Source organism: Pseudophryne corroboree, chromosome 12, assembly GCF_028390025.1.
Source record: "Pseudophryne corroboree isolate aPseCor3 chromosome 12, aPseCor3.hap2, whole genome shotgun sequence".
Taxonomy (NCBI): Eukaryota; Metazoa; Chordata; class Amphibia; order Anura; family Myobatrachidae; genus Pseudophryne; species Pseudophryne corroboree.
The window spans coordinates 140,582,846-140,599,307 of record NC_086455.1 but is presented as its reverse complement, the minus strand read 5'-3'; the positions used below and the strand labels follow the sequence as shown (position 1 = coordinate 140,599,307).

The following is a 16,462-nucleotide window of genomic DNA, read 5'->3' as shown; positions in this document are numbered from 1 at the left end:
TGCAGTGTAGACTCTAGCACTCACTCCCTCACTCCGGTGCATGTGCAGTGTAGACTCTAGCACTCACTCCGGTGCATGAGCAGTGTACACTCTATCACCCACTCCCTCACTCCAGTGCATGTGCAGTGTAAACTCTAGCACCCACTCCCTCACTCCGGTGCATGTGCAGTGTAGACTCTAGCACCCACTCCCTCACTCCGATGCATGAGCAGTGTAGACTCTAGCACCCACTCCCTCACTCTGGTGCATGAGTGTAGACTCTAGCACCCACTCCCTCATTCCGACTCCGGTGCATGAGCAGTGTAGACTCTAGCACCCACTCCCTCACTCCGATGCATGAGCAGTGTAGACTCTAGCACCCACTCCCTCACTCCAGTGCATGAGCAGTGTAGACTCTAGCACCCACTCCCTCACTCCAGTGCACGTGCAGTGTAGACTCTAGCACCCACTCCCTCACTCCGGTGCATGTGCAGTGTAGACTCTATCACCCACTCCCTCACTCCGGTACATGAGCAGTGTAGACTCTAGCACCCACTCCCTCACTCCGGTGCATGAGCAGTGTAGACTCTAGCACCCACTCCCTCACTCCGATGCATGACCAGTGTAGACTCTAGCACCTACTCCCTCACTCCGGTGCATGACCAGTGTAGACTCTAGCACCCACTCCCTCACTCCGGTGCATGTGCAGTGTAGACTCTAGCACCCACTCCCTCACTCCAGTGCATAAGCAGTGTAGACTCTAGCACCCACTCCCTCACTCCGATGCATGAGCAGTGTAGCCTCTAGCACCCACTCCCTCACTCCGGTGCATGAGCAGTGTAGAGTCTAGCACTCACTCCCTCACTCCGGTGCATGACCAGTGTAGACTCTAGCACTCACTCCCTCACTCCGGTGCATGACCAGTGTAGACTCTAGCACTGTTACAAGAAGTGGGTGACTTCGGCAATAGTAATTAATAATCATTTTTAACCACATATAATAGTATTGGATTATATTTATTTATCCTTCATAAATGGGGGTGCAGTCTTCTAACAACCAAAGTTTTTAATGTTAGACACACCACAATGCAAACTTTTTCTAAAATATAACTTACTGTGTTACATTAAAATATTATGAGCAGTGAAATTATGAAATATGTTAAATGCAAGAGGCAGATATTAAAGCTTTGTATTTAACAGTGCAAGCAAAATAAAGAAAACTGGTGTCTGCGGTGTACTTCTTTAATAATACAGGTTGAGTATCCCATATCCAAATATTCCGAAATACGGAATATTCCGAAATACGGACTTTTTTGAGTGAGAGTGAGATAGTGAAACCTTTGTTTTTTGATGGCTCAATGTACACAAACTTTGTTTAATACACAAAGTTATTAAAAATATTGTATTAAATTACCTTTAGGCTGTGTGTATAAGGTGTATATGAACCATAAATGAATTGTGTGAATGTACACACACTTTGTTTAATGCACAAAGTTACAAAACATATTGGCTAAAATGACCTTCAGGCTGTGTGTATAAGGTGTATATGTAACATCAATGCATTTTGTGCTTAGACTTGGGTCCCATCACCATGATATCTCATTATGGTATGCAATTATTCCAAAATACAGAAAAATCCGATATCCAAAACACCTCTGGTCCCAAGCATTTTGGATAAGGGATATTCAACTAATAATAATAATAATAATAATAAAAATAATATATTAACATTTGAGTGTGTTATGATTATTCTGCTTGTATGTGTGTAAAATTGGAATATTTAAGTAATAATGAAGCATAAGTATCAGAAAATATGGGTCCTTCATATAACTGAGGCTTACAGGAGGAATATATCAAAACCAGCTGTATGACTAATTTGGAACTTGTTTGATATCCTGTACTTATAATAACAAGTTAAGGGTCAAATAGTAACATGCACTACATACCATAACTCAGTATAATACTCCTGTGAATAGCTCACAGGTAACATTCTTATAATCACCTTGAGTGCACAGATCCCTACCTATAAATTTAAATGTTCCCTCTTTATGATAACAGGTGGTAACCAGATATTAAAATGCCCTTTATCTCTTAATATAATAACCCTATGGGTAGCTCACACTAGAGCAACAATCTGTATATCTGGAAGTTTTTATAAACGTCTCAGGTGCACAGGTTCTCCCCTTTTCATGATAGTAATAGGGAATCAAATATTTTTATGCACCTAACCCATACTTGTCTACTCTCCCGGAATGGCCCGGAGGCTCCCGAAAATTAGGTGACCCTCCCGGCCCCCCTGAAGAACAGGCAAGTCTCCCAATTTCTGTGCTCCCTCTTGCCCGACCGCCCACTTAGTGAGTAAAGTGGGCAGTCCGGGCAGTCGATGACGTGATTCTTGTTGAATCGCGTCATCATAGCCACGCCCCCTACAGTATAATGTCGGTAATAGCGACATTACACTGTGGGGGCGTGGCTTAAATTACGCAATACCTCAGCCATGCCCCCACCCCACCTCTGCCCCGCCCCCCTCTGCTCGTCACTACCCTGCCTCGCCCCCTGCTGAGCCGACCTGGCTGCTCTCTCCCGGAGAGAGCAGCCGTAAAGTCGGTAAGTATGACCTAATCTTAGTATAGTAATCTTGAATTTAGTTCATATCAGAGCAACATTCTATTTATTAGGAAGTTTCTATATACAATCTGAGTGCACAGACCCCTCTTAGTCGGTGTAATAATCACAATAGTAAACTGTATTCAGGATAAATGAAGTTACAGACTTCCTATCACATGTATAGTAACAGTGTCATATTCACACTGTGATCTTAAAATAGGCATACTGTACGACTATACTTGTGTGTAAAATTGACAGTTTGAAATTAGGTGTAAGTTTTACATTCATTTAACTCTATGGGTGCTATTCAAATTATATATCATCTCCTTTCTAAAGTGATCCCCATTATCGCACATATCGCACCCATAGTAATCAGGTTTAGCTGCGTAAAGGGTTGGGCCGCCCTCGCTACCCCGGGGGTAGCGATCTTAAATAATTACACCACACCAGTCAGCAGAAACAGAACAGTTGTGGAAGGGGGTGAAAAGAATTGAATACCACCATATGAGCGGAATTCAATTTCCCCACCCCCGAACGTGCCTGCCAGCAGCTATTCAATTGTTTCTGCCAACGAGCATGATATCATCATTTTTGCTTGCTGCTCCCAGGGGTGGCTAGCTGAAGTGCATGAAAAGTGACCCGTTTAGGCACCCACAGGTTTTGGCACTTTATGCAGCTAAACTGGACTGATATAGGCGCGATATGCATGATGAAGGGGATCAATTGAATATCTCCCCGTGATCTCCCATAATTTTAGACGGGAGATAAGGCGCGGTAAAATAATTAAATTCCACCCTCTAAGTAGCAAACATTAAAATCACTTTCCTATGACCTCTTTGAAAGATTAGAAACTTTTTGTTGTAAGTAGACCAATCACAGTACACAAATTGATAAATTAAACCTCTGCTCCACTTTTAGTTTAATGCAGTGGTTCATACGTTGGGTGGTCATTACGAGTTGATCGCTCTCTAGCAGTTTTTAGCAGCTGTGCAAATGTTAAGCCGCCGCCCTCTGGGAGTGTATTTTAGCTTAGCAGAAGTGCGAACGAAAGGATCGCAGAGCGGCTACAAAAAAAAAAAAAAGGTCAGTTTCAGTGTAGCTCCAGACCTACTCAGCGCTTGTGATCACTTCAGACTGTTCAGTTCCGGATTTGACGTCACAACACGCCCTGCCACATTCAGCCAGCCACGCCTGCGTTTTTCCTGGCACGCCTGTGTTTTTTCAAACAATCCCTGAAAACTGTCAGTTGACACCCAGAAACGCCCCTTTCCTGTCAATCACTCTGCGGCTGGCATTGCGACTGAAAAGCGTCGCTAGACCTTGTGTAAAAATACATTGGCCGTTGTGAAAGTACGTTGCGCGTGTGCAGTGCGCCGCATACGCATGCGCAGAAGTGCCGCTTTTTCACTTAATCGCTGCGCTGTGAGCATTTTTCACTAGCGATCAACTCGGAATGACCCCCATTTTATGGTATCACGGCGCTTTAGAGTATAAGAATTTTTTTCATGGCAACCCTGGGCCAACATTTTTTTATTGTCAAATTAAGAAAAACAAATTAAATTAAGGTAAATTGTGTTTATATGTCATCCTTAGGTTCATTAATGCAGTAAGAGACAGGATTCGCTACTGTTTGCCCACAATCACTGGTTTTACCTATTACACTGACCATAAATAATTTGAATTGTCCTGGACCACCAACCCATGGCACCCAGTTAGAGAGAGAGAGAGAGGATAAGATATATGACAATGTAACTGAGCTAGTGCCAAATAGAGATCCACTTCTGAAACTACAATATTGAATGATTCAGTTATCTTCCACTAGTATTCCCATATCATCCAGTATAGTATGGTTTATACAGCAGCTTTCCTACCTGCAGTGACGTCCGATGCGGGCAGTTACACAATGTGCACGGTGAAGAGGGTGGCTTCGCAAGTACGGTATGTGGCTTCACGGCCTAAACCCCCATTTTTGTCACGCCGGGGGCACAGAGCTGCTGACCAGTCTGTGTACAGTGCCGTGCCCGTCTCCTACACTGTGACAGGAGCCAGATGCTGTATGTAATGTTACAGTGCCGCACCCAGCTCCTGTCACTGACTGAGGAGAAGTCACACCCCACAGTGACGCCACTGGGTTTATATGCAATCTCTCTGGGAAAATGCGTACATATCACTGGGAAAATGGTCTAAGCGTCCTTTTTCCAATGATTTATCTAATGTGCATGTGCATATCCAGGGCCGGTGCTAGGGTGTTCAGCATCCCCCTACAAACTATAAATTTGCACCCTCCCTCCCGTACCTTACAAAAACCGGGTATGGTTTCACAAGTAAGGCTTGTGGCCACACAGTAGTACCCCCATTTCAAATTACACCACACAGTACCACAACTTATTCTTATTACACTGCATGTAGTGCTCCTAGTTCATATTACACTATAGTGCCTCTTATTCACGTTACACTGCACAGAAGTACCCTTTACAGTATACACATTATGCCCACAGTAGTAGCGCCCCTTACACATAATGCCCACAGTAAGCACACATTAAGCCATAAGGACACTGCAGGGAAGGCAACATGATAGGGTAAGGGGGGAGGTTAGTGGTACTAGGTCCTTAATAGAGTCATGATCTCACTACAAGAGGAGTGGTAGAAGGACATATACTGGGTGACAGAGGGAAATACACAGGCAGACAGAGGGCCATACACAGGGTGACATAAACATGGTGACAGTGGCACATATACCCAGGGTAACAGAGCAAAATAGACAGGGCAGACACAAGTCGACAGTGAACATATAAACGGGGTAACAGAGGGCCATACATGGGGTGACAGAGGGGCATATATGGGGTGACAGTGGGACATACACACATGGGGTAATAGATTACTAATAGTGGGACATACACAGGATGACAGAGGGACATGCATGGTGACAGAGGGGCATACATGGTGATGACAGTGACACATATAGTATACACTTGGTGACAAAAGGGCAAACACAAGGTGACAATGGCACATATACACGGGGTGTAAATGGCGCATACACGTGAGGTGACAGAGGGGCATATACGTGGGGGTGACAGAGGGACATACACAGAGTGACAGTGAGTCATGCGATCATGGTGACAGTGGAACATATACATGGGACAGTATGTGCCCCTGTGCCCCTTAATTTAGTTTTTCCAAGTACCATTACTTTTCCCCTCACCATATTAGCCACTGACCTGGCTGGGGGTTCAGCTCACATTTTTTTTAATTCAAATATATCTTTCTTTAGAATACACCCAAAAAAACTGTCTGGAGAACCCTACTTTCAAACTGAAATGTGGCAGAACTACATTAACCACTTTTCCCCTACCACCGACTGTAGCCTTGCACTTACTGCATATAGCATCCCGACAGAGCATAAAGAAAAAAATAAGAATTTACTTACCGATAATTCTATTTCTCGTAGTCCGTAGTGGATGCTGGGGACTCCGTAAGGACCAGGGGGGGGGGGGGAGTAGCGGCTCCGCAGGAGACTGGGCACAAAAGTAAAGCTTTAGAACTACCTGGTGTGCACTGGCTCCTCCCCCTATGACCCTCCTCCAAGCCTCAGTTAGGATACTGTGCCCGGACGAGCGTACACAATAAGGAAGGATTTTGAATCCCGGGTAAGACTCATACCAGCCACACCAATCACACCATATAACTTGTGATCTAAACCCAGTTAACAGCATGATAACAGAGGAGCCTCTAGAAAAGATGGCTCACTACAGCAATAACCCGATTTTTTTGGTAACAATAACTATGTACCAGTATTGCAGACAATCCGCACTTGGGATGGGCGCCCAGCATCCACTACGGACTACGAGAAATAGAATTATCGGTAAGTAAATTCTTATTTTCTCTGACGTCCTAGTGGATGCTGGGGACTCCGTAAGGACCATGGGGATTATACCAAAGCTCCCAAACGGGCGGGAGAGTGCGGATGACTCTGCAGCACCAAATGAGAGAACTCCAGGTCCTCCTCAGCCAGGGTATCAAATTTGTAGAATTTTACAAACGTATTTGCTCCTGACCAAGTAGCTGCTCGGCAAAGTTGTAAAGCCGAGACCCCTCGGGCAGCCGCCCAAGATGAGCCCACCTTCCTTGTGGAATGGGCTTTTACAGATTTTGGCTGTGGCAGGCCTGCCACAGAATGTGCAAGCTGAATTGTACTACAAATCCAACGAGCAATAGTCTGCTTAGAAGCAGGAGCACCCAGCTTGTTGGGTGCATACAGAATAAACAACGAGTCAGAGTTTCTGACTCCAGCCGTCCTGGAAACCTATATTTCCAGGGCTCTGACAACGTCTAGCAACTTGGAGTCCTCCAAGTCCCTAGTAGCCGCAGGCACCACAATAGGTTGATTCAGGTGAAACGCTGAAAACCACCTTAGGGAGAAACTGAGGACAAGTCCTCAATTCCGCCCTGTCCGAATGGAAAATCAGATGAGGGCTGTTACAGGATAAAGCCGCCAATTCTGACACGCACCTGGCCCAGGCCAGGGCCAACAGCATGACCACTTTTCATGTGAGATATTTTAACTCCACATATTTAAGTGGTTCAAACCAATGTGACTTTTGGAACCCAAAAACTACATTTAGATCCCAAGGTGCCACTGGAGGCACAAAAGGAGGCTGTATATACAGTACCCCTTTCACAAACGTCTGAACTTCAGGGACTGAAGCTAGTTCTTTTTGGAAGAAAATTGACAGGGCCGAAATTTGAACCTTAATGGACCCCCATTTCAGGCCCATAGACACTCCTGTTTGCAGGAAATGTAGGAATCGACCTAGTTGAAAATTCCTCCGTCGGGGCCTTACTGGCCTCGCACCACGCAACATATTTTCGCCAAATGCGGTGATAATGTTTTGCGGTTATATCTTTCCTGGCTTTGATCAGGATAGGAATGACTTCATTCGGAATGCCTTTCTCCTTCAGGATCCGGCGTTCAACCGCCATGCCGTCAAACGCAGCCGCGGTAAGTCTTGGAACAGACAGGGTCCTTGCTGGAGCAGGTCCCTTCTTAGGAGGTAGAGGCCACGGATCCTCCGTGAGCATCACTTGAAGTTCCGGTTACCAAGTCCTTCTCGGCCAATCCGGAGCCACGAATATAGTGCTTACTCCTCTCCATCTTATAATTCTCAGTACCTTGGGTATGAGAGGCAGAGGACGGAACACATACACTGACTGGTACACCCACTGTGTTACCAGAGCGTCTACAGTTATTGCCTGAGGGTCCCTTGACCTGGCGCAATACTTGTCGAGTTTTATAAACATGTGGAAGACTTCTGGGTGAAGTCCCCACTCTCCCGGGTGGAGGTCGTGTCCCGGAATGACTGCTGACAGTGCTATCACATGATTTTCCGCCCAGCGAAGAATCCTTGCAGCTTCTGCCATTGCCCTCCTGCTTCTTGTGTCACCCTGTCTGTTTACGTGGGTGACTGCCGTGATGTTGTCCGAATGGATCAACTCCGGGTGACCTTGAAGCAGAGGTCTTGCTGAGCTTAGAGCATTGTAAATGGCCCTTAGCTTCAGGATATTTATGTGAAGTGATGTCTCCAGGCTTGACCATAAGCTCTGGAAATTCCTTCCCTGTGTGACAGCTCCCCAGCCTCGCAGGCTGGCATCCGTGGTCACCAGGACCCAGTCCTGAATGTGCGGCCCTCTAGAAGATGAGCACTCTGCAACCACCACAGGAGAGACACCCTTGTGCCTGGTGACAGGGTTATCCGCTGATGCATCTGAAGATGCGACCCGGACCATTTGTCCAGCAGGTCCCACTGGAAAGTTCTTGCGTGGAATCTGCCGAATGGGATTGCTTCGTAGGAAGCCACCATTTTTCCCAGAACCATTTCATTGATGTACTGAGACTTGGCTCGGTTATAGGAGGTTCCCGACTAGCTCGGATAACTCCCTGACTTTCTCCTCCGGGAGAAACACCTTTTTCTGGACTGTGTCCAGGATCATCCCTAAGAACAGAAGACGAGTCGTCGGAATCAGCTGCGATTTTGGAATATTGAGAATCCAATCGTGCTGCCGCAACACTACCTGAGATAGTGCTACACCGACCTCCAACTGTTCCCTGGATCTTACCCATATCAGGGAATCGTCCAAGTAAGGGATAACTAAAATTCCCTTCCTTCGAAGGAGTATCATCATTTCGGCCATTACCTTGGTAAAGACCCGGGGTGCCGTGGACCATCCATACGGCAGCGTCTGAAACTGATAGTGACAGTTCTGTACCATAAACCTGAGGTACCCTTGGTGAGAAGGGTAAATTGGGACATGAAGGTAAGCATCCTTGATGTCCCGAGACATCATGTAGTCCCCTTCTTCCAGGTTCGCAATCACTGCTCTGAGTGACTCAATCTTGAATTTGAACCTCCGTATGTAAGTGTTCAAGATTTTAGATTTAGAATCGGTCTCACCGAGCCGTCCGGCTTCGGTACCACAACAGTGTGGAATAATACCCCGTTCCCTGTTGCAGGAGGGGTACCTTGATTATCACCTGCTGGGAATACAGCTTGTGAATGGCTTCCAAAACTGCCTCCCTGTCAGAAGGAGACATCGGTAAGGCCGACTTTAGGAAACGGCGAGGGGGAGACGTCTCGAATTCCAATTTGTACCCCTGAGATATCACCTGAAGGATCCAGGGGTCTACTTGCGAGTGAGCCCACTGCGCGCTGAAATTCATTGAGACGGGCCCCCACCGTGCCTGATTCTGCTTGTAAAGCCCCAGCGTCATACTGAGGGCTTGGCAGAGGCGGGAGAGGGTTTCTGTTCCTGGGAACTGGCTGATTTCTGCAGCCTTTTTCCTCTCCCTCTGTCACGGGGCAGAAATGAGGAACCTTTTGCCCGCTTGCCCACGAAAAGACTGCGCCTGATAATACGGCGTCTTCTTATGTTGAGAGGCGACCTGGGGTACAAACGTGGATTTCCCAGCTGTTGCCGTGGCCACCAGGTCTGAAAGACCGACCCCAAATAACTCCTCCCCTTAATAAGGCAATACTTCCAAATGCCGTTTGGAATCCGCATCACCTGACCACTGTCGTGTCCATAACCCTCTACTGGCAGAAATGGACAACGCACTTAGACTTGATGCCAGTCGGCAAATATTCCGCTGTGCATCACGCATATATAGAAATGCATCTTTTAAATGCTCTATAGACAATAATATACTGTCCCTATCTAGGGTATCAATATTTTCAGTCAGGGAATCCGACCACGCCAACCAAGCACTGCACATCCAGGCTGAGGCGATTGCTGGTCGCAGTATAACACCAGTATGTGTGTAAATACATTTTAGGATACCCTCCTGCTTTCTATCAGCAGGATCCTTAAGGGCGGCCATCTCAGGAGAGGGTAGAGCCCTTGTTCTTACAAGCGTGTGAGCGCTTTATCCACCCTAGGGGGTGTTTCCCAACGCACCCTAACCTCTGGCGGGAAAGGATATAATGCCAATAACATTTTAGAAATTATCAGTTGTTATCGGGGGAAACCCACGCATCATCACACACCTCATTTAATTTCTCAGATTCAGGAAAACTACAGGTAGTTTTTCCTCACCGAACATAATACCCCTTTTTGGTGGTACTCGTATTATCAGAAATGTGTAAAACATTTTTCATTGCCTCAATCATGTAACGTGTGGCCCTACTGGAAGTCACATTTGTCTCTTCACCGTCGACACTGGAGTCAGTATCCGTGTCGGCGTCTATATCTGCCATCTGAGGTAACGGGCGCTTTAGAGCCCCTGACGGCCTATGAGACGTCTGGACAGGCACAAGCTGAGTAGCCGGCTGTCTCATGTCAACCACTGTCTTTTATACAGAGCTGACACTGTTACGTAATTCCTTCCAACAGATCATCCACTCAGGTGTCGACCCCCTAGGGGGTGACATCACTATTACAGGCAATCTGCTCCGTCTCCACATCATTTTTCTCCTCATACATGTCGACACAAACGTACCGACACACAGCACACACACAGGGAATGCTCTGATAGAGGACAGGACCCCACTAGCCCTTTGGGGAGACAGAGGGAGAGTTTGCCAGCACACACCAGAGCGCTATATATATACAGGGATAACCTTATATAAGTGTTTTTCCCCTTATAGCTGCTGTATTTTAATACTGCGCGTAATTAGTGCCCCCCTCTCTTTTTTAACCCTTTCTGTAGTGTAGTGACTGCAGGGGAGAGCCAGGGAGCTTCCCTCCAACGGAGCTGTGAGGGAAAATGGCGCCAGTGTGCTGAGGAGATAGGCTCCGCCCCCTTCTCGGCGGCCTTATCTCCCGTTTTTCTGTGTATTCTGGCAGGGGTTAAATTCATCCATATAGCCCAGGAGCTATATGTGATGCATTTTTTTGCCATCCAAGGTGTTTTTATTGCGTCTCAGGGCGCCCCCCCCCAGCGCCCTGCACCCTCAGTGACCGGAGTGTGAAGTGTGCTGAGAGCAATGGCGCACAGCTGCAGTGCTGTGCGCTACCTTGTTGAAGACAGGACGTCTTCTGCCGCCGATTTTCCGGACCTCTTCTGTCTTCTGGCTCTGTAAGGGGGCCGGCGGCGCGGCTCTGGGACCTATCCATGGCTGGGCCTGTGATCGGTCCCTCTGGAGCTAATGTCCAGTAGCCTAAGAAGCCCAATCCACTCTGCACGCAGGTGAGTTCGCTTCTTCTCCCCTTAGTCCCTCGATGCAGTGAGCCTGTTGCCAGCAGGTCTCACTGAACATAAAAAACCTAAAACTAAACTTTTCACTAAGCAGCTCAGGAGAGCCACCTAGTGTGCAATCTAACTGAGGCTTGGAGGAGGGTCATAGGGGGAGGAGCCAGTGCACACCAGGTAGTTCTAAAGCTTAACTTTTGTGCCCAGTCTCCTGCGGTGCCGCTACCCCCCCCCCCCCCCCCCCCCCGGTCCTTACGGAGTCCCCAGCATCCACTAGGACGTCAGAGAAAAGAGAAAGTGCAGGTGCACACTCTAAGTGCTAAGGATTGTATTTACAAAGCTGCTGAGTAAATTACATCCATAGTAATGCAAATGAAGTAGGAGGTGTATACACACCTCCTTGCTGCATTTGTGGTCTCAGCGCTGCGACAGCATCACAGCCTGGGATGAAACATTGTGACCATTGCGATGTTCAACTGTGACTGCAAGCTGAGTAAGCCTCAGTTTCTTCAGGCTTGCCGGCGCAGGGCAACTTGCTAGGCCAAGGAAACTGCGCATCACGATGCAGTCCTTGGCCCCGCCACTCCCGGAAAATGGGGATGACACGCCCCCATCCCTCCCCTGAACACCTCTGCCTGTCAATCAGTCAGAGGCATTCGCATTACTACAATGTGATCGCAGGACCCATTCAGCACATACGCAAAATGGGTCCTGTGGGTGAGCAGTTTCCCGACCATCTGGAAACTGTGCTGGGGAGATCACAATAGTGATCGTTACTGAATTAGGCCAAAAATATGGAGCCACCTACCACGGCCAGGTGACCTCACCAGGTGGGTCCCTAACGTCACTAAGATTAAAGTCCAGATCACAGGACCTCCCTCTGCCCCGGGGTCAGCACAACCTAAACGCCCCCAAGACATCACACTACTGAAAAGTAGCTACTTAAGTGGTAAAAGGTGTTACATTAATAAGAAGTAGTAGCTCAGTGCTAGAAGTGTTACATAGGTGAGAAGTAGCACTTAGAGCGTTAAAAATTGCTACATTAGTGAAGAGCAGTTTAGGTGCTAAAGAGTGTAAGATTAAGTGTTACAATAATGATGCCCTAAAGCAGCCCAGCCACACCAACCCAGAAGGTCCCACTCCCCCAAACCCAATCCTAAATTAAAGTGATGAGCGGATTCGGTTTTTCTCGGTTTTACTCGGTTCTCAAAACCGAATCTTATTGGCTATCCAAAACACGTGACATCAGTGAGCCAATAAGATTCGGTTTTGAGAACCGAGTAAAACCGAGTAAAACCGAATCCGCTCATCACAATGTAACTGACATATTATATACATTTTTCAGGCCTTTCCATTCACAGTGCCTATACCAATTTGCAGTCTGCAAATTCAAGGACCCTGTGATAATTAAAAACACCCAAGGAGAGGTGGGAGGGGTGCTAGTCCAAGCTGAAGGAGTCTCTTCCTTCAAGTGTACACACATGTATACAATATAGAATATACAGACATAGCCACAGTCATTCAGCCTGCGGCACGGGCGCACGAGTACATGGTCACACGTGTCGCGGGTGTGACTTGGTATGCCGGGCTGCGACTATACGCACCTGCGACTAAGCAATGTAATGCCTATGGATCAGGGGTGTGACTATACGCACGTGTGCATCATGCCAAATGAGCCGCAGCCACAAAAAGCATGGCTACATCTCTATGGGGAAAGGAAGGGGGATGGACTGCACACCCTAATTCTTAACATAATGGGCAGGGTGTAATGAAGTTCAAGTTTGGTGCCTGTGCGGGATAATGGCCAAACTGAAAGGTTTTTTATATTAAGGGGGCAATCATTTACAAGGCTACAATTCGAGTTCTGCTGGCTTCCCGCATGGCCACTGAAATCGGACTTCATTACTTCCTGGCCAATAAGAGGTACTACCATGGTGAGGTGCACCTTCATTTTCTCTATATTTTATGGCACTACAAGTATCAGCATGGTAGTTCCTCTTATTAGGTTTAGAATTAGGGTGTGCAGACCAACCCCCCCCCCCCCCATCACCTTCCACCTTATCCCTGACAGAGCAGAGCACAAGGGGGCAGATGTATTAACCTGGAGACGGCATAAGGAAGTGATAAACCAGTGATATGTGCAAGGTGATAAAAGCACCAGCCAATCAGATCCTAACTGTTAATTTACGTATTGGAGCTGATTGGCTGGTGCCTTTATCACCTTGCACATATCACTGGTTTATCACTTCCTTATGCCGTCTCCAAGTTAATACATCTGGCCCAAGATATCTAATTTAATATAAATGTGAATATATTCTCTCCACTGATTCACCTTTCATGTCCTCCAGAACTACTGTCAGCAAGAAATGTATATAGGATTAGCCGGACTCACCACAAGCAGCAGTACACATTGAGGGATTTCACAGCATAGACAAAGCACCAGTAGCCTAGAGGCTCTTAAAAATATATTTTAGATTAGCTGTATAAGTCTTGTTGGCAGACATAATAATGGCTGTAGGTAGATTGTGCCACCTCAGGAGGAGGAATGGCTAGAGTGCTGCACAAGGAAATATATCTGTTATAAGACTGACGGGGTCAAATGAATAATAAATACAGTGAAGACGCTACTAAGTCAAGTCAGCTGAATTATCATGATGCTTAAACTAAATAAACTGAAATTAAATTTCACACCTCATGAAGCGATCTTTGGGACATATAGGCAACTGGCCTCAAAAAATTTTTCTCAAAACTTAATGTTACTATTGCGACCATTACTGCAGCTATGGGGGTAATTCCAAGTTGATCGCAGCAGGATTTTTTTTAGCAATTGGGCAAAACCATGGAGGTCATTCCGAGTTGTTCGCTCGCAAGGCGATTTTAGCAGTATTGCACACGCTAAGCCGCCGCCTACTGGGAGTGAATCTTAGCTTCTTAAAATTGCGAACGATGTATTCGCAATATTGCGATTACAAACTTCTTAGCAGTTTCAGAGTAGCTTCAGACTTACTCGGCATCTGCGATCAGTTCAGTGCTTGTCGTTCCTGGGTTGACGTCACAAACACTCCCAGCGTTCGCCCAGACACTCCTCCGTTTCTCCAGCCACTCCCGCGTTTTTTCCGGAAACGGTAGCGTTTTTTCCCACACGCCCATAAAACGGCCTGTTTCCGCCCAGTAACACCCATTTCCTGTCAATCACATTACGATCGCCGGAGCGAAGAAAAAGCCGTGAGTAAGAATACTATCTTCATTGCAAAATTACTTGGTGCAGTCGCAGTGCGGACATTATGCATGCGCACTAAGCGGAAAATCACTGCGATGCGATGAAATTTACCGAGCGAACGACTCGGAATGAGGGCCCATGTGCACTGCAGGGGAGGTAGATATAACATGTGCAGAGAGAGTTAGATTTGGGTGGGTTATTTTGTTTCTGTGCAGGGTAAATACTGGCTGCTTTATTTTTACACTGCAAATTAGATTGCAGATTGAACACACCCCACCCAAATCTAAGTCTCTCTGCACATGTTATATCTGCCCCCCCTGCAGTGCACATGGTTTTGCCCAATTTCTAAAAAAAATCCTGCTGCGATCAACTTGGAATTACCCTCCATGTGCACATCCAATTCTCACACAATCCAGTTGATCATTTTGTCTTCACAAATCTGCAGGACTTTTTTTTTTTTAAAGAAAATGGAGAAATCAGAATCTACCTTAAAAAACTTAAAATAAATATTGGACAGTGAAGTTGTATGCATATATGCCACAATAACTTATTAAAATAAAAAATAGTAAATGTGTATACAGATCGGTAATATACATCTAAGGGTGTGTACACACGGTGAGATTCGGACTTATCCGATTCTCACTGTGCGACGGGGCGCCGGGTCAGCACTTAGCCAGTATCGCAAGCACATAATGAGTGTGCTTGCGATCCTGGTTCTGTGCGATTTTGGCTAAGTGTCAATCTTGACTATCTCTTCTATAGAGATAGTCAAGATTGACTTGCCTGCACAGTCTATTTTTTCTGCCGATGCCGACTGCGCGGGTCGCGCATCGGCATCGGATCGGGATCGCAAGGTGACTGTCACCTTGCGATCTGCATTATCTTTTCTTCCGATTCTGACTATATAGCATACTTGCCTACCTGGCCCTCTCCATGAGGGAGAAAATGCTCTGTTCCTGGACTTTCCTGGTAATGTATGATTGCCATCACCTGTGGTGAGCTAGTTAATTGATAAGAAAGGTGTTTCACCACAGGTGGCAAGTATGTTTTACTTGTGATTTTATTTTATATTTGACCATTAAATATTGATAACTAGCGTCTTCTTTTCCTGGGTTGTTTTGGGCCCAGTACTCCTGTCTAATCTCACCAGGCCTCACGTGTCATCAGACAACACCACAACGCCATTTACTGCAGGGTAAACAGTACTTACAGAGGACTTGAAGCTTCTGGCTGGAAGATTTAAACGTGTTGGGCATTGACTCGTGGCCCACGGTGCAGGTAATCTCAGCCTGGTCATCCGCTCTGGTCACTGAGAAGCTAATGACGCTCACTACAGTGAAGGTTTTACCATTAGGGTCCTTTGTCTCAGAGTTACGTGCACCTGAGGAGAGAGTGCAAGTATATAGAATGTAAATATTTTCTTTCTTAGTATAAAGAAGTTAATGTGAAAATTCAGACTAAAACATTAGTATGTGTATATATATATATATATATATATCAGTATCCATACAGCGTAACGCCGGCACTCTGGATGCCCCCTAGGGCTTGCTTACTCTGGTGCCCTCCATCAGGGTTTGGCTATCCCCATATATAAATCAAGGCGGCACTCAGAGATTTGTTGAAAATCAAACAGGTGTGTATTCAAATCATCACATCAACATTTCGGGGAACGGATCCCCTTCATCAGGATGAACAAACAGTGCAGAAAGTGAAATATATATAGACAAACTCACCCAAGAAGACTTCCCACTGTACATCACCGCAGTCCCACCATCCCTGGCTCCGTCTCCCTCACTTCCGGGTATGTCACTTCCTGCGGAAGTGACAAAACGGGTCCCTGGCTGGTAACCAGCATCACCGTGGTTACAGCATCACCGTGGTTACCAGCCAGGGACTCGTTTTGTCACTTCCGTAGGAAGTGACATACCCGGAAGTGAGGGAGACGGAGCCAGGGATGGTGGGACTGCGGTGATG

The 16,462-nt window shown here is 46.5% G+C and overlaps 1 protein-coding gene across 4 annotated transcripts in view; it reads right to left on the bottom strand.

Annotated features, from left to right (window-relative positions):
• Nucleotides 1-16,462, bottom strand: part of CADM3 (cell adhesion molecule 3) — a 456,644-nt gene that overhangs the window by 107,470 nt on the left and 332,712 nt on the right. For all 4 annotated transcript variants that reach the window (XM_063948089.1, XM_063948090.1, XM_063948091.1 and 1 more), the window contains one exon: nucleotides 15,699-15,869. In XM_063948089.1, coding sequence (XP_063804159.1) covers nucleotides 15,699-15,869 — 171 coding nt within the window. The remainder of the gene's footprint in view (nucleotides 1-15,698; nucleotides 15,870-16,462) is intronic.